The following is a 20,011-nucleotide window of genomic DNA, read 5'->3' as shown; positions in this document are numbered from 1 at the left end:
ACAGACCGGTTTCGGCTTTGGTTTTACCTAGCCTTCATCAGTGCAAATTCACATAACAAAATGGAATCCATTTTATAATACATCATAATTAGAAACAAAACATGATTGGTGAGCTCATGAATATACATACAATATTTATAAATATTCATTAAGTCCAGGCTGAAATAATGCACCTAGTTTTACTATCCATTTCTTTTCCTTTGCATTCAGTTTGATGTGCCATCCTGATTTGTTGCTTCTGTCACCTATTATTTTATCAATGATGGTGAAATGAAATTTGGCTGTACTATGTTTGGGAGTGTGTTTATATAATGCATTACTAGCTCTTTTACATCTGACGTCACTCAGATGTTCAGATATACGTATTCTAAAAGGTCTAGATGTCTGGCCAATATAGAAAGCATGACAACTACAGGAGGCCATATAAATAATCCAATCAGTGTTGCAATTTGCAAAAAACCTTTATGTCAAATATGGGACAGCTGTTATTGCTAGAAAATTGTTTAGTTTTTAGTACATATTTGCAATTGCTACAGTGTCCACATGGCATACAGCCCATAAGTTTATCTCCTGATATGGATGTTTGAATCATGTGCAGATTCCTAGATTCAGAATGATGTTTATAGTGATTAAAGTAGGCACCCAAACTTTTACCTTTTCTGAATGAAAATGAACATGTTTCAGATATATGGCTGGACAAAGCAGAATCTGCTAAGAGAATGTTCCAATGACGTTTAATAATATCAATAAATCTGTTAGTGTTTCTACCATAGGTGGTAGTAAATCGCAAACTGTTATTACTCCGTGATTTATTCTTGTATCTGAGGAGATCATTACGATTAAGCTGAGAAGCATAGTTACTGGCTGTGATAACATGACCCATGCTATAACCCCTTTGTTTGAACCTGTCAGTCAAATCCTGGCGATAATACTGAAAACTGTTGTCATCCGAACAAATACGTCTCATTCTAATGAATTGTGATTTAGGAATGTTCTTAGCTATATGTTTGGGATGAAAGCTGGAGGCGTGGAGTAAGGTGTTATATTTGGGATATTTACGGAAGACCTGTGTACTGAGTGTGTTGTCAACATTTCTTGTCACTAGTACGTCCAAATAAGTAATCCAGCAGTCTCTCCTTTGATAATCACACCACCACAGTGGTCAGGAAATCCTTCTACGTGGCTCATCTCATCACAAAAGGATTCTCATCCAGAAAAAAAGAGGTCATTGTTCCCCTCTACTCATCACTCATTAGACCCATTATAGCAGGGGTGTCCAACCTTTTCACTTGCAGGGGCCGCATTGAGTCAACAGAAATTGTCTGGGGGCCGCATGTAAAATATATCATATAGTTAACTGTATCGCTGTCGCGGGCGACCAAAGTAGACCCCTTGGCTGTATTGTAGGTGAATTTGAACAATGAATAAATGTAATAAATGCATAATATTTGCCCTAAAATTCAACATCTCATTCTAATTCTTAAAAAACAGTTAAATCTAACATCTTAGTTTAACATCAAAGTTTATTTGTAAAAAAAAAAAAATTAACAGGTATGAACCCTTCAATTCGTATGAGATCATACCTGTGATTTTGCTGGTTTCCTAAAGATGTCCATGTCTTCCAACATGTCCTTAATGCCCATATGTTGTCCAAAGCGCTCATGTATTCTTCTGCTTCTACCTTTTGAATCTGTCCCTGAAATTATTCAAGACATGCTACATCTGGTCAGGCTGGTCTGAAGATGAAAGAAGGTTCTTCAGTGGTATTGTCAAACTGAGCACCCCTTTGGAAAGACACATTTCTAGCTTTGGAATCTGTCCCTGAAATAGGGCACTGGCAATATTTCTTGCTTTTGCACTGCTGTCTGGTCAGGCTGGTCTGAAGATAAAAGAAGGTTCATCAGTGGTATTCTCAAACTGAGCACCCCTTTGGAAAGGCACATTTCTAGCTTTGGAATCTGTCCCTGAAATATGGCACTGGCAATATTTCTTGCTTTTGCACTGCTGTCTGGACAGGCCGGTCTGAAGATGAAAGAAGGTTCATCAGTGGTATTCTCAAACTAAGCACCCCTTTGGAAAGGCACATTTCTAGCTTTGGAATCTGTCCCTGAAATTATTCAACACATGCTACATCTGGTCAGGCTGGTCTGAAGATGAAAGAAGGTTCATCAGTGATATTCTCAAACTGAGCACCCCTTTGGAAAGGCACATTTCTAGCTTTGGAATCTGTCCCTGAAATATGGCACTGGCAATATTTCTTGCTTTTGCACTGCTGTCTGGTCAGGCTGGTCTGAAGATGAAAGAAGGTTCATCAGTGGTATTCTCAAACTGAGCACCCCTTTGGAAAGGCACATTTCTAGCTTCATTCTGCAACAGCTTGAAATGCTGACTTTTTAAATCTCAGAATGAGAAACTCAAAAGCTCAAATCCACTAACTTAGGACCTACAACAAGCAATGTATCAAAGTTTACAAAAAACAGTGCTTTTATAGCACCTCAGAATTAATTTCCAGAACTTCCTCAAACATAACAGACCTTACTGTATTAGGGGCTCTCAAAGAGGCCCCACTTGCCTGGATAGACACCTTGCTCACATGTACTGAGCATGTCAATAGGAGTGCTACTTACACAAAGTCTTCTAAAACTCTGATAAACATACTATACATACAGTAGTATGCACAAGCACAAGAATTAAACATTTTCCCCAATGACCTATTCAGTGTGTTGTTGAGGTGTGCAGTCAAGCACTGAAATGAAAAAGTTTCCCCAATGACCTCTTCACCGCCTTAGACCCAAGAAAGACCCTCACCCAGTACCATTACTACCCAGTTACCAAACAAAAAAAAGAAGATAAAACAGATAAATACTGGATGCACAGTAAACACAAAATTACATCAAAATGAATCCTTTCCCTCAAGGATCTCTTAATTACGCACTTTCTCCATGTATGCACAAGCACAAAAATTAAACATTTTCCCCTAACAACTCTCTCAGTAGTCTGTCCATGTATACACAAGCACCACCAAATGACATCAAAATGAATCATTCCCCCCAAGGATCATGTATGCACAAGCACAAAAACTAAACATTTTTCCCAACAACCCCTTCAGTACTTTATGTATGCACAAGCACTAAAATGAAACATTTTCTCCAATGACCCCTTCAGTCAGGTTTGTCTATGTATGCACAAGCACCAAAATGAAACACTTTCTCCTATGACCCCTTCAGCCAGGTTTGTATATGTATGCACATTGCACAAGTACCAAACTGAAACATTTTCCCCAGTGACCCCTTCAGTCCTTCATTGTGTATGTATCCACAAGCACTAAAATGAAAAACTTTCCCCAATGACCTTTTCATTGCCTTAAGAGTTTGTGTTCTTTGAACATAAGAACATTTCCCCATTGAAAGCATACAGTCATTTCCATCCATATTTGCTTGCTTCAGTTAATGCAGATTTTCTTTCAAGTGGCTCTAAAATTGCATCAGTTCAAATGTAATTCTTTCCTGTAAAAACAGCAGTACTATGTAGCTAAAAAGCTCACTGTCTGCCCATCTCTGAAAAGGTCATACAGGTGAATGTTGCCTTTTCCTCCTGTAAATGTCTTCATATGAAACACTGCCATTCCTTACTGAATCGAATGCTTCTAGAATTCTTCACACTTCTTCTTCCATATCACTGTGTACTTTAGACCAGCATGTGCACACTATAATTTTACCAGTCTACCATTTTCTAAACTAGAAGCCAGAATCAGAACATTACTGTTACTACCTCTGAATGGTCCTCTCATACCTTCCTGCCAAAAGTAACACCATCTCTTTTTACTTAATACAAATGCCAAAGCAAAAGCTACACTGATAATAATTAGTCGAGGCCCATATCCTTACTAAACATTTGTGATGCTTCACAAGATGGTGACAAACTGTTACTACTGCAAATCATGACTCTCATCTACTTGTTGAAATTATCTTTTATTTCTTTTACTACTATGATTGGTCAGGAGGGAAAACGTGTGCCCACTGTTTATATATCCAGTGAGTATTGGGATAGGTCTGGCTCTTCTGTCACCATTAACTGGATTCAGTGGGTAATCAAAGCATAGAAAAAAAATGAATAAAATAAAACGAGGAGGCATTGCCTAAAATTAAATCCTCTCTTCATAAAAATATCACCAGTTTTCATATAATAGCCACCCCTCCTTCAAATTCCTTTGGACCTGACTGACGTAAAACTTGAAACAGACCAAGGAGAAACAATTAACTTGAGCAGTAAACAAGAAAAATTAACCAAGGTCTGCAGTTGTGAACTTAACCAAATGGCCAATCCTAAAACTGACTGAAAGAAAACTGCTGAGAGATTGACCAAACCTTTTAGTAAAGGACAAGCTTGATCATTTTTTTAAATAAGGAATAACCCCAAATTTTATGCAAGATGACAGCTAAAGTGGGATGGCGGTGGAGTGATCTTCGTGTCCAGTGTGTTTAATAAAGGAAAGGCCCCCCCTTCTTCTGATTCTTGCCATGAATGCTAGCTCTGTACTATTTCAGCAATCCATTTGGATCCATTATGTGCTTTCTAATTCAAAAGCTCATGTAATAAATGGGCAAATAGAATGTATGCCTCATGCCCTACATGGCTTGACCTACAGATGATATGCGTGCTAAGTGGTAAAGCAGTGTGCACACTTAAGAGGAGAGCGCTAGGGCGGGAAGGGTAACCAGTCCACCGATGATTCATCGTGCATTTTATTTTTTTATTATTTCCAGCCTCAGAAGCTGTTGGTATTGTAAATTTATGGTGGTAAAGTGTATCTGTTGGTTTAAGTAAGACATCTGGAGTCAGACAGAACCAAAAGTAGTTGAGGACAGAGGGCTAAAGTGATGTTGATGTTGATGGAACAACAGGTTTTGCATTGTTGTTAGTAACTTCGGTTGTCAATGATTTGCCAGAGGGGAGAAAAAAAACAGTTTTTAAGAATCGATCAGAAAAACATTATGCAGAATTCTAATCTAATATATGCACTTATGGTGGTAAGTTAACTTTAACAAACATATAAGTAAGGGCGATTGGAAGTAGGCATACCTCTCATTCCTCCAAGAACCCAAAATCATCCATACCTCTGAACCTCAGTCTAACCTACCACTTTTGAGTTCCACAAGCCTGACTGATTCAAGAACCAACATGCTGCCTCCTTCACATACAAATGAATAAAATTAAAGGATGTGAATACCTCTCAGCTTGCAACTTCATCACCTGATGTCCTGGACGAATATCCCAAGGAATTGTCATTATTCATTCTAAATTCCAAAGATCTTGACAAGGAACCCCTTCCTAGTCAATCCAGTGTTAGTTGGACAATGGTTCCCTCCTTATAACGTAATTATATAAGAAAAAGCCAACTTGACAGGAACAAGAAAAAAAAAGGGGGATTTTTTTTCTTTACCAAAAAAAAAATGCATTAAACTCCAAAGGTCTTTCTGTAGGACTGGAGCAGAGTGCATATCTAATACCTCCAAGCTTTGCTGTCAATAATCAGGTGTGGCAGTTGGGCAAGCTTCCTGAGGGAAAGTTTGATGAGTGGTAACCATGGTGACTATGCACCAAACACCATTCCAGGAAATTCATTCTATAAAATTATTAATTCTCTGCCCCTTCTGCCCTGTTTCTGTACATTGGTTTCATTCATGTTGGGAATCCCCTTTGAAAGCATTACCATAAATATGCCAGCAGTGTTTCTCTCAAAATGCTCAATGTATATTTCTGAAGCAATTCTGAAACTCAGCTGAATGTATATTTCTGAAGAAAATTTCAAACCTAGTCCCACCATTATTTAAACTACCCCAATCTACTTAATGTCAAAAGAAAAATAAAGGTCATCATATTTCAAGTTCTAGCTGCATGAACACATACTGAATGTGATAGCTTATAGGAGGCAGATGTTTATGTGTAAGAGTCCTCACTTAATTTGCAAGGAGTAACAACCTGACATGGCTCAGTAGTTCACTAACCTACATCCCTTTCTAATCTGATATCATAAATCACACACATAAATTTAATTTATCTGAAGACCAGGCCTGCAAGCATAGCTCTCAATCTTCCATCGTCAAAATGAGGAACGCCTTCATAATGTGGAACAAATGGGCGAAATGTGGAACACATACTAATGGCTTACTAACAACTTTAACTAGGAAAGTCATAGGATGGTTAAAATATGCTGGTTTTACTTATAAAGAAGATCCTTTAATTTAAATGAATTAATGATTAATTTCAATTTACCATGGATTTCACTTTAAAAAATTACTAACACTGAATGTGTGACAGACTCTTTCAATGTGGAACTTTGAGGAATTTTGAGGAACATGAACTTTTGGAGACCTCAAATGAGGTATGCTCCTCGTAAAGAGGTACACTTGAGAGGTATGCCTGCAAGTTTAATATTTGGTATTAATTTACACTGACAGCCTTCAGGGTAAAGTGAGTATTCTCAGAGGCACACAGTAACAGATTAATAACTCATTCAGTTTTACAGACTGAGCCGTGGCATGACTTAACCCACACGTTTTAGTTCCAGAGAGATTCATACATCATCTATGGCTCCTATCGAATGTAAACAGCAGAAACCAGTGAAAATAAGCAGAAGCTAGACAGATTTGTGCAGCCATTTTATACCAGTTTTGTATTTCATCTTGTTGACCCAGTTAGGCCAGCTTAGAGCCTCTGGCATTTATTTATTTTCATTCCTCATTACAAGTTTAGCAAGTTTAAGAACTGAAATAAGAGACTGTGCTGCAGTAGAAAGGTTTGGTTTTAAACATGCTAAGCAAAATAGCTCTCCAACCATGACCCTTTGTCAAGATCAAGTGCAACTGCAATTTAAATTATTGGACAATTCAAAATTTTTGAGAAGTAGAAGAAAACTGTACTACCCAGTGATAGGTCACAGGGACAACAGAAGAATATGCAGACTGAACATCAGGATTGAACTCTTGACCCTGAAACCAATGAACGAAAGGGCTGATAAGTTCCTTAGTTAATGTTCACAGCATTCTGTTCCCTACAGACAATAATCAACAAAGTCCATTTGGGCTAGCCATGCAGTCTGTATTACCATCGCACTACTCAACAATGCTGTTTTTAGTAAATGTAAATTAGTTTTAATGTGCATTTTCAACCAAAAATAATATAGAAGTAATTACATTATTAGAAGATAGTTAATGGGAACCTGGCTTAAAACATGCCTAAAACGGAGTCTTTCATTTTTTTGTAATAAACTGCTGTAAACACACTGGTACCCATGTACTCTGCAGGATACATTTGCTTCTATTAACAGTCAGTTTGTATGAAATCTGATCACAGCAGACTAAAAACTTGCTTTACAAATAATGCCTGTCTTCTGGTAAACTTACCTGCTTAAATACAGTTCGGTCGGAGTTGATGTCCGTTTTAGACTAGCCACCAACAGATTTGTCTTCCACGAAAATGAGAAACCCTACAGTCCAGTTCTTTGGCGCGAGCATACAAGTCCTAGTCGGCGCGAAAAACTAAACGGGAAGAGTGCGTTTTGCGCATGCGCATAACAATATTGCGGTTAAAGGTCGCAGGTGCAGAAAAAACCCGGGGAAAATGTTGAATTTGAACTTAAGGGTCGCGGGCCGCATGAAAGAGCTCTGAGGGCCGCATGCGGCCCGCGGGCCACGGGTTGGACACATCTGCATTATAGAGTACAACGCCCCTTTTGGTATGTACCTCACAAGACATCTACAACAACTGGAAAGACCACAGAAATACCTCACAAAGAGGATTACTGGCCTCAAACAGATGCCCTATGCAGACCGTCTCAAAAAACTACAGCTTTACTCCATCGCATATCGCCTACTCAGGGGCGATCTCTGCCTAACATACAAAGCTATGTCAAACCCAGAGCTGTTGGACATGCTCCACTTAAAGAAATCCCAATCCTTCCGAGCTACACGCTCTAGGGACCTAAACCTTGTCACCACAATAAACAGAACATGCTGGAGGGATAGATTCCGGTCCCAGAGACTTCCCATACTCTGGAACAGACTACCTATTTATGTCAAACAGAGCTCCTCATTAGCACTCTTCAAGAAAAATCTTGATGATTGAATGGGAAATTCACCCCGGGGATCACTTCTGTGGCTCTGCTCGACAGGGGCACAGGAAAATAATTTTCTTGGGTGGCGAAAGCCAGGGTACATTTTTTGGCTAGGCTTGTATGGGCCCTAGGGCCGATAGCCTAGTACCTACCTATGAACCAATGACAACGGCGCAGAGACAGGAGCTTTCTTAGATGATTTCGGAACTGAAGAGCCCTTCAGACCCGAACTAGTTGAAGAAGCTGGTGAAGGTGGTTTTGGTTTTCCCAGAGCAGTATCCAAGTCTGATTGAAAAGCAGACAATCAATCCACACTCCACTAACTTACGTTTCCTTACAGCCAAAACTCTAGCACAGAAACCATGGCAAATGGAGCAAACCTCCTGGAGATGGACCTTTCCTAAGCAATATACACATATGGAGTGGCCATCAGTTATAGACATCTTCTGATTGCATTTAGGGAATCTTTTAAACCCTGACTTTGCCTTCTCAGACATAGTAACAAGAATAAAGTACGTTAGTAAAGAAAAACAACAATATACTGTCAGCAAATGAAACTAAGCCTAACCGGCTAGAAGTATAAAAAGGCAGCTTACTGTAGCAGATTCCTAAATGTCTCTAGCAAACACAGAATAAGCCTAACAGGCCAAGGTAAATAACAGAAACAGGCTAAGAGCCTAACCGGCTAACAAAAAATGGAGAAAACTGCAAAAGCCTAACTCAGCTAAAGGATAGGGCAAATAAGCCTAACGGCTAAACACTGACAGAAAAAAAAGGGCCAACACCCAACAAACGAGAAGAGATGGCTTTATGACCCAAAAAAGAGAGGTAATCCATAAACGGATAACCTGTCCTAACTACAAGCCTATGTAAACACTAAATAACAAGAAAATATAGAATTATTCTGAAAATTTTAGCACAAAAGAGTGAACTTGTCTCTCCAATGGCCTCAGCTGTAGAGAAACGCATGATCAGTTGCAGCGGCAAACTAGATCTGGGGAAAGTAGAGGTACATTGTGGGATATGGCTTTGACCTCGTGCTTTGCAAATTGGCCGACTCGGAGCCAAGGATCGGCTCCGAACCCATCAGTAAGAATGAAGGCAAGATTGAATAACTTCACATTACATATTCTCAGCCCACTAATTCTGAAAGCCATATTTACTCAGTCCAGGGAAATAAATGCTGGATTTTTAGCCATATGAAAGAATATGAAAATGTCTGATTCCTTACTAGAGCAATCATGGATTCAGAAAACCTGAACCATTCAAACAGTTTTCAAGAACTATCATTATATTCCATTTCTTAAAGATTATTAAGCAGCGAGCTATGGTCATCTGATCTAGTTTTATTTGAAAGTTTATACCTGGAGTGCAATGCTGGGGCAGCTAATATCAGAACGGGGAGCCTAGAACTAAAAATAAATATCCATAAAAGAAAAAAAAGATAAGACGGATACATTGCACAACACCTTCCAAGATTAATGTCCTTCAAAAACAATTATATGAATGTAAGACAAGTGCAAAATATTAACATGGGATTAATGCAACTTCTTATAGGCCAGAAAGCTGTAAGACTGGCAAAAGAACCTTTCAACCTATGAGTATGACAGAATTCACTACCTTAGCCCATCTATGTGTAGTGCAACTTACGTGGTAAGCAAAAAAAAAAAACAGTTTAAATTCCAAATTTTGCAAAAGATATCATAAAGATGGATTGATTGCAAAGGCTCATATGTAAATACTAGGTTATAAATCTGCAGACTTATTACAAGCTTGACCAATACACCTAGTGGAAAGATTTAAACCCTGTACCTGCATCTATGAGGTAAAGACCTTAACCACTGCCATCACCGCCCCACAGGTTTTCACATGTTAATTAAGCTGAGAGTGCATCTGAGAAATTTTAAGTCCCATAGACAATAAACAGCTAGTCGTCAACAAAGCTTTATTAATTCTTTTAATATAAAATTTAAAATGGTAGCAGAAGAATCAGCACTGAAAAAGCACACTGTTGCAAATTCTCATCAAAAATTGCAAGTCTGACATTAAGTCAATAACTTTTATGAAATGTGAGCAAAAGTAATTATATAAAATCACTTACTAACTGTGGCCATCCATACTTCAGTTAATAATGTCATCAGAACCTGTATAAAAAAAAAAAATTTCAGCAAAATAATTTCTGAAGCAGTAACATGTTTTAAGGATTTTAAGATGAAAGGACAGATGCAGCACTGGCATGAAATAATGCAAGCTATCGTATCAGTGCCAATGCCAAGCTCTTCATAGTTCTTAACTGATCTTAAAGAAAGTTTCATGACTATTACTAAACACTAGTTGTCTATTGTAATCCATTTTTGTCAGGATCAGGTGCATGCATGTTTTTTTACTGTTACTGTATCTACTACTCATACAATAACAGATGTACTGCATACCGGAAATGTCAAAAATGAAAGCATAACAATCGCCATAACTTCCACATTACCAACATATCGGATCCTTTTATTGCAATTGCTCCTCTTAGCTACATAAACTGCATAAAGCTCCAATTTCTCACAGAATGCAGGACAAACAGGAAAATCACAGGTTCAACAGAAATTAAGAGAATCGCACCTCTGAAGAGTCCAGTGAAATGGCCAGCTGCAACCAGTAGCTATTTCAGATGGAATCCCAAAACTGTAAAATATTCTGCACTTTTGAGAGAAATGGATGTACGAGACTTCAGGAAAACAGGAGTATGTCAATTCACAATGAAAATTCAACTGCTTTACTCACTTGTAAAATCAGAAATGGCATCAGAACAGACGGACAATATCTCAGCAGTGATGCATCTCTTTTATAAAGAAAAGTACAACTTTGTCCAAGTATGCTTGCCATAAGAGTACATCTCTGAAGACAGGCCACTTTAACAGCAAATCATGAAACCTCAGTCCTACCCCTCAGAGTGGTGTCAACTGCTGCCCACAAACTGCAAAAGGAGCGATTCTTCCTTCTCTGAAAGTAGCAGTGCTAGTCTTAAGCCAGAATGTAATACTACGGATATACAAGTATTTTCCTTATAAAAATTTCACACTGTTGCAGGACAGCCAGCTGGCTCACAGACAATACTCAGGAAGTTAGGACTGAAGAGACCACCTCCATGAAGAGCCCCGAAACCAGTGGAGTTTCCCAGGGTTTTATGGTGGGTATGTTCTTCTTTGGCACCTATTTTTCTGAAGTAAAGGCCAATATCATGGACCTCTGGCTTACCAAAGCTGCAGATGACTGGTGCCAAAGCCACAGTTTAACACTACATTATTTAGGAAGTTAGCTACCCACAGAGACTACTTAATTGATAAAAACACACCTAAAAGTAAACACAGTACTCGGGGACTTGGGGACTCATGTACATAGTAGCCTTGCCTTTGACCAACATATGTCTAAGGTTACAAATCATTCTCACTAAACTTATAAGTAAGGGTATAGCATCTAGGCCCAGGGAAGTTGTGTCACTGCACTCAGCCATCATCAGACCTATTGCCAAGTACAATGCCCCTTTGGTTTATACCCACCCAGGCACATGCAGCAACTGCAATATCTAAAGAGGTTCCTCACAAAAAGAATACAGGGTGTAAACACAACATCCTATGCAGATAAGCTCAAAGCCCTATCTCTACACTCTTGCCTACACACTGCGAGGAACAGGTATGTATCTCAGAGAATCATCAATCTCTGGAACAGGCTTCCCATCCATATGAAACAGAGCCCCTCCCTAATCCTATTCATGCACAACCTGGACCAGCGTCTGGGAAATTGGAAATTCACCCCTGGGCTTACACCAATATCTCAGACTGACTGAGGCAGACGTTAAATCATGTCCTAACATATGCCCCTTAAAATATCCTTTATGGCACAATAACTCACGAGATATATTTGGGTAGCATGACAAGGCTTATAAACACCCCAGTGGTTGTTAGCCTAGTATACACCCATGAATGTATAACTCTGAAGGGTCACCTGAACTTCCCTATACTGAAAGAAGGAAGATTTAAACCTGATCTTCAAGAAGATTCTTTCTTTTTGTTCCAGAGGCATTCTGGAATAGAAGAGTTTGCTCCTTGAATAAACAGAACTGATTCTATGACTCCTAGAAAGCTGAAGAACTTGAGGAAAAAATTCTGTTTGGTTAGGGGGGTTTGTAGGATTTTGTATCCAGTGCCAACTGTATTCATATTGAACCACTTTAAAACCCCAAGAGTCTGTCACAATTTATTGCCAAAGGGGAATGAATTGAGCCAGTCTTTGGGGCAAGAGGAGAAGAGGAGGATGGAGGCAAGCTAGCATGGCCATCCTGAAGTTGTAGATTTTCCCTTTACTGGTTCCTGTTTGTGTCTGTTCCCTCCTGCCATCCCTCCTGCCATCTCTGTTTCTTAGGTGTGAAAGAAGATCTGGAAGATTTGAAAGGGGGGCCTGAAAAATCTTAGTAACTCCCTACACTAATTCCTCTCTTTCATAAAAATGTTTGTGGACCTGAGCAGGAGATGGGCCAAATAAAACACCTTTCTCTAAAGCTGAATTCAAAAATTTAGACTAATTTCAAAACAAAACTTCCGATTTCATATCCAAGCATACCGCCTCAAAGGGAATCAGAAGCAGAGGGCCTAGACACAGTATCTGCAAAACCATGCACATTTTTAAGCCCTGATTAGATACTAGACACGTCAAAAATAAGACTGAGTAATACACACCCTTCAGGGGGAAGGGTTGTAACTAGATAAGACAAGCTGTCCATACAAAAAAGCACACATTTCCACATATGGGACTGATAGTTAAGAATTCTACATGCCAAATTGGAAGAATAAAAAAAATTCTAATACCAAATCAATCCCCACACCTTTCCCTCTGTATCAGGAGCAGAAGGCTTGGATAATACCAATAGTCAGTTACCTGCTGGCACAGAATTTGAGTTTGCTGCACTGTAAGAACTATGGGGAGAAAATAAGTGCTCATTAGTTTAAGAATCTCTGTAAAGCCCATCTGCTTTTTTGAGGACTGAAGGTAGTAAATCTGAGTTGTTACAAGTAGCATAATACATTCTCCATCAAGTCAGACACTAGAGGAGGAATATGTGCAGAATAAGGCAAATTCAGGTAAAATATGTTATAAAAATTCCTCAGTATAGAGGGAACATCCATTAGTTCCCATAAAAACACCTCATTCAACCAGTCAACAATTCGAATAAAGAAATTACCTCCCAAGGAGGTTGTGAGGATTAGTTTTCCTCAGCATAATGTATCAGGCTCGAGAATATGTAGGAGACAAGGCCCTGTCTCTGTGCATGTCAGATTCACCTGACCTGTCTTCCTCAGGGTAATTTCGACTGACCTGCTTAACAAGGACTGAAGGCTGTGTACTAGGATTGATTGACTATAACAACTTCTTAGCCAAGTTAAGAAAATAATCTTTACTTATAGTTACCCTGTCTTTAGGTGGGCAACATTTATTTTTTCCTCAACAGGTATCTTCTGTCATTAATTAGGAAAGGAATCTGTGCCCCTTCAAGAGGTCTCTTCTGCACACAGCCAGCAACATCCCCCAGTGAAACTCAGTGTCCCAGTAAAGATAGTGCTCCCATGCCTGGTTAAGACAATGGAACAGCCGAGGACAACATGGCTAACCACCTCAGTTAGTGGTGGCTGAAAGGACTATACGACAGGAAATCAGAGAGGCAAGTGATTGGTCTTGGGAACAACAAATGGCTAATGTAGCTTCACCTACTATCGGATGAGGAAAAGACTAAGCCCTACCCCCCGACCCATAGTCAGTCTGGTAAGTTTTTGTTCTAGGAGCTCCACAAGTCAAATCAGCAGGATCTGGGTACATATCCATGCTGTGACCAAGGAGGATGCACTGGATGCTGCTGGGACTGATGGAATGACCTATGTCAGAAGGCAAGCTGTCAAGAGGTCAACGCAAGCAGCACACTTACCCATTCACAAAAAAAGTCTCCAAAATACAGTAATGCACAAGCAATACACAAAAATCCTGTCAGAATCCCCATAAAAGTAAAATCAGTTTGATAGAAATAAATGGCTGTCACCATGAGGCCTAGAGCTCACAAAATGATGGCAGCTAAAGCTCGAAGTGGGTTGGTCATCAAATCCAAAACATCTACCAATCCAATCCATGGAGAAAAGTATAACGAGTCACAATTTCAAGACTGCAGCTTATGGAGATCAAATCCTAGGCCATAAGTGGTTGGGATTTCACCTTACAGACAATTTTCAGGATTTGGAAAGGAACCAGGCAGAGTCACTGACACTGACCAGATGGTTCCAGCTGACTGATACCAGTAGCCAACTGGCCAGATATACGGGAAGTTCTGATGATTTTAGCACATACTGTCCTCACTATCAATTTATGCAGATCTACAGTTACAAGTCTGAATCCAAAAAGGAATTTAAAAAAAATCTGAATTTAGAAAGGGCAGTTGCATTATATTTTCACAGGTAGTTACTAGGCTATCTGCCTAAGAGCTATTTTAAGCCAAGCCAAACCTACTCCAAATTTACCAAAATATTTCTGGCATGTCTCTATACTCCAAGGAATATTACTGTTATGATATAAGTTTGTACACATCAAGCATTTACAAACTGCCTGTCCATGAAGGACATAGGTGCCAAACCAGGGGGAAAATACGTGATTTCGCATACACTGATGCAATTTACAATTGAACAGGGTTAGGGATGAGCTTTGCTTTACATTGACTGGAAGCCTGTTCCACAGGAGGGGTAATCTTTGAGACACATACCTGTCCTTCCAACATTTCCCGTTTATGTTGCAGACAAGGTTTAGGTCATCAGATTTTTTTTTTTTTTTTGCTGTTTGATTTGTGGATGTGCAACAGTTCCATCAATGTGGAACCAGAGGATGCCTTGTAGGCTAGGCATATATCACTGCTTAACAGTCTGTAGGAGATCAAGTACAGGGAAAAGGCTTTGAGATGGTCCACACACAACTTGCAATTTACTCCCAGTATTTTTGCGAGGAACCTCTGTTGTTCCCTCAAGGTGTTTAAGTACATGGTCAGATATATGCCAAAGGATGAGTTGTACTTAATGATTAGTCTGATGACAACTGAGTACAGAGGAACAATGACCTCCTTGGACCCAGAACCCAGATGCCATACCCTTGCTTACAAGCTGTGCAATATGGAAAGACTTTCACCACAGCAGACATGTGGTGGTCAAAGATCAGGTTACTTTCAACATATATTCTCAGATCCCTGACCACAGAGTCTATTTTTAAGGGTGTATTATCAATGTGGCAAATTCCAGGGGTGGCAGTCTTTCCAAATGGTACCATTATGAATTTTTTTGCATTGAGATTTACTCCATGGCATTGGCACCAGTTGTTTGACTGTGTCAGGCCCTCTTGAAGGGTATCTGCATCTTTAGGGGATCCGACGATCATGCCTAGTTTGCAGTCATCTGCAAACTTGGTTAGCCACAGGCCCTTGATGTTTGCCTTTACTTCAGAGAAATATATGCCAAAAAGGAGAGGTCCCAGCACCGATCCCTGTGGGACTCCACTATGGACTAGCCTCTTTGTGGAGGTGAAGTCTCCTATCCTAACTTCTCATGCCTATTCTTATGCCATCAAGTGGCATATGGGTTTATGCTCAACTACGCAAGTTCATGTACAATGCCCAAGTGAGGTATTGCGTCAAATACCTTGGCCAGTTTGACACAGGCAATGTGCACTATTCTGCCCTTGCTCATAGCCTGAGTGACTTTCTTGAAGAAATCCACCAGGTTAAGCAGGCATCATATGCCTTTGACAAAGCTGAACTGGGTCAGATCCAGTATCAGCAGTTTCCTATGTCATTGTTTACCAGAGTTATGATAATTCTTTAAATGGCTTTGCATACAGACTAGACAGACTTAATGGTCTGTAGTTACAGGCTACAGAGATTCTAGTATGCCTAAAAGGTCATGTTTCATCCTATTCAGGAGACATTATGTGATATTATCAAAGCAGTGCCCTTGGTCTTAGCACATCGAGGACCTGCTCCCTTGTGATAGTTGGTGGAAGAAATTTCCTGAGGAGGGAGGGGTGACTAAAGGTGATTGGGGAAAATGTATCAGCCAGCAGATTTTCTACATCCTCTGGCTCCTTATAAGTGGTTACACTTGCCATTAGTTCAGCACATTACTGGATGTTGCCTTTAAAGTTCCAGACATAACTGATGACTGTCTTATTGCTGTTCTGAGCTTGGGAGGCTACTTCAAACTTTGGCAGACTTGATTAGCCTCCTGAATTGTTTGTTCAGACTGATGAATGAGTTTTTAGCTTGCTGAGCAACACACTTCCTGTTTTTGGATAGGTTTTTCTTTCTGATCTTATTTAACTTATTTATACTGGGATTCCACCCAGGTGTCTTGTTTTGGTAGTTGCCTATATTTATTTTGGGTAGATGCTGTTATTTCTGTGGAGCAATTTGCATGAATGCACAGAATTTCTGAGAGTAATTCTGCATAGGCAGCTGTGTTCTCAGGGTATGGTGGGGTTTGGAATTTTTCTAGACTGTCACTTAGTAGGAGGTAATTTAGCCCTGGAATATTTTTTTCAATGTTCCCTGGTAAGCTGGGGTCCCAGGCTTAATACTTATTTTCAAAGGAGACATCTTTGTGGATCAACCTGACCAATGAGGACTTAACACTAGCAAAGCGCATCTTTCCCCTATGCTTGTAAGGACCAATTCAAAGATATTTGCACCCCTAGTAGGCATGCTGAGTAGCTGTTCAAGGGTGTCTGTGATAATGGCCAGGAATCTCTAGTTTTCATACTTGAGATTATGTATGATTCCCAGTTAATGCTGGGGTAGTTAACGTCGGACAAGAATATTGCATTGGTCTGAATGGGGAGTGTTTCTAGCATGTTCAAGTACATGGAACTGGCTTCCTTTGTCACAGAAGGGGACTTTACTTATGGCAAGCTGGACTTGTAGAAGCTCAAGTGTGTTGTACTGTTTAACCAGCCACAAGGTACATTCATGTTCAATATAAATTGAGACTTCTCCACCTTCAGACCCTACCTGTGCCATAGCTGGCCTGAATGTGTGGAAAGCATTATAGTCTTGCACTGCTGGGGTGCTATTGGCAGCTTTAGACCAAGTCTCAGTAACTGCACAGATGTCTACATTCTCCAGGATGAGTAGAGCTTGCAAGAAGTGGAGTTTCCTGTTCATGGCAGTAATACCTTTACATCATTCGGTAGGTTTATTAGCTTGGCACTGTGGAGCTGGATAAGATTTTAGCCATCATCCAAAATCCTAAGGGAGACAAGTGCAGACCATCCCTGGCAAAGCAACATGATCTGGCTATCATATCCTCCCAGGTAGACAAATATTGTATCCCCTTGAAGTGACACTAAAAACAAAGCCAACTACCGAGGTCAGTTATTTGGCATCCTTAAAGAAAGTAGAATGCTGCTCAATGCTAGGCTGTAATCCCAGCAATGAAAACGCCAATAAATATCAAATCTTTTGATTAACCTTATTCGTTACATACAAGTGATAGTACAGAAGAGTAAAAAGTGAAATGTTACTAATACAGTTTCATTGTCTGGAATGCATTGACAATAGGATGAAGGAGTGCAAAACAACTGGGGGGGAAAAAAAAGTACAAATGTGACTTGACTTTTATAGGCGTGAGTAAATCCAGTCTGTGAGGAATCTTTTGGAAATTGCCTCTGGCCATTTCCAAAAGAAGAAATAAAGTACAGTTGTGTAAAATCTTACCATATCCTTCCCTTCACTGTTGCTGTATTCCTTACAAAAAGGATCCCTTGCCAAGGGCAGTCACACATCAGTATACCAAAGCCTTAGCTTTTTCAGAAGGATGTTGTACATCATATGTATGCTCCCCACTCATGGTGTATGGCATAAAGATGACATTGATGTACCAACCTCAGAACTGAAAAGCCCAGGAGGATCAACAGTCCAAGGGGGAAAAAAGGGAGGAATGTGCATCCAGAAGGAAAAGGAGGAGAGAGAGAGGGGGGGGGGGGCAGTACTGCAAAAATGAAAGGAAGGACATGTACTGTTATGGTACTTTTACACATCTGTATTATGTCCTTCCATACCACTGTTGCAGTATTCCTTACAAAAGGAAGAGTACAAAAGCTCAAGAGGAAACTAGACAGGTGGAAGGCCCAGCAGAGCCCTCAAGAAAACCGTGCAAGGTAGCCCTAGCAAATCCAACTCTAGACCTGAAAACCACATCCAGCTTCAAATGTTTAGTAAAAGTATGGACAAAGCCCCAAGTAGCAGCCTCAGGGATGGAACTGGTATCCAATCCCTTGAAAAAAGCACCAAAGGAAGCAGCAGCCCTGGTAGAATGAGCCTTTACAGAAGTAGAAAGGCTTTTCTCATGAAAAGAGTAACAAAAGGAAATGGCCTTAGAAATCCAAGAAGAAATAGTTCATTTAAAAACAGACAAACCTAAAGTTCTAGGATGAAAGAAAACAAAAGTTACTCAGACTTGCAAATTTAGTCTTATCCACATAATATCTGAGCTGCCTATGCAAATTCAAGATGTGAAGAATCTTCTCATTAGCAGACTGTGGATAAAGGGAAAACGTGAGCAAATTAATGGACTTATTAAGAGGCAAACCACCTTAGGCATAAAGGAAGGATTAGTATGAAGAGACACCCTGTTCCATATGAAAAACTAAAAAAAAGAAGCTCAGACAACCTTCTCGTTGAAGTAAGGGCCAAAGAATAACAGTCTTCCATGTACAGTGCTGTAAAGGTCCTAGGAAGGCGGACTAGGTTTCCTGGGAGGCCTAATATGAAGGACGCCTTTAAGAAATTGTTTGACCTCAAACCTAGAAGGCAAAGGAAGAGTCAAAGGTAGACAAGCAGAAATAGCTGAAAGTGAAGCTTTAACCAAAGAGTATCCCAACACAGCATGGAGTAAATCATGCAAATAAGAGAACCAGAGGAAACTCCACAGAAAGTGGATCCTGGTTACAAGTAAGGCCCCAGACAGAAAATCGCTTCCATCTATACAAATAAGATTTCCTGGCAGTGGCTTCCTGGCTCCCTGAGAGACCGGAGCAAGTCCTCAGGAAAAAAGATGCCTAAATGGGATCAAAACCTGTCATCCACTGTGTCAGGTGAAGACTGGATAAGTGAGGATGGATGAGGGACACCTTGCCTTGTGTAAGTAGGTCCACTTGTGAAGCAACTTGTGGTGATTGCCCCTGGCTAGGTGCAGAAGAAGAGGGAACCAGTGCTGTCTGGGCCAAAAAGGAGTCACCAATAAGATTTTGGGAGAGTCCTGTTCTATCCGGAACAGGACCCTCAGTAAGAGAGGAAGGGGAGGGAAGGCATAAAAAAAAAATCCCCTTACAAGAAAAACAGAGGGCGTCCACCTTCAATGCTACAGGACAAGGGACTCTGGTCCAAAAAAGGGGAAGTTGTCTGTTCGGAAGGGAAGCAAAAAGATCTGCCTGAGGAGTACCTCACTGGTGGATAATGTCCAGAAACACATCTCTGTGAAGCATCCACTCATGAGTCTGTGTTATGACCTGCTCAATGTGTCTGACACAAGGTTCTGATCTGAAGGAATATAAACAGCCTGAAGAGTCACCTGATACTGGACAGCCAGATCCCAAACCTGAAGAGCTAGGTTGCACAGGAGGTAAGACCATGGTTCCCCCTTGCATGTCGATGTACCGCACCACTGTGGTATTGTCTGTAAAGATTTTGAGAGGCCCTGGAAAGAACAGAGTATGGAAGGCCTGAAGAGCAAGAAGTGCTCTCATCTTTTTAACACTGAGAAGGTCCACACTCTGAAGAAAAGGACTAAAGGCCCTGAACCTTTAGGAGGACCAAAAGAAGCCACCCACCCT

The 20,011-nt window shown here is 40.2% G+C and overlaps 1 protein-coding gene across 1 annotated transcript in view; it reads right to left on the bottom strand.

Annotated features, from left to right (window-relative positions):
- LOC122797240 (islet cell autoantigen 1-like) overlaps window positions 1-20,011 on the bottom strand; it is a 472,425-nt gene that overhangs the window by 320,352 nt on the left and 132,062 nt on the right. Inside the window, exon 2 of the mRNA XM_044066089.1 lies at window positions 10,218-10,260. Within this exon, the coding sequence (XP_043922024.1) occupies window positions 10,218-10,234 (17 nt within the window). The 5' untranslated portion in view covers window positions 10,235-10,260. The remainder of the gene's footprint in view (window positions 1-10,217; window positions 10,261-20,011) is intronic.

Source organism: Protopterus annectens, chromosome 3.part0 (assembly GCF_019279795.1).
Source record: "Protopterus annectens isolate FY-2018-M chromosome 3.part0, PAN1.0, whole genome shotgun sequence".
NCBI lineage: Eukaryota > Metazoa > Chordata > Ceratodontiformes > Protopteridae > Protopterus > Protopterus annectens.
Note: the sequence above shows the minus strand (reverse complement) of the source record. Positions and strands in the feature narration are given on the sequence as shown.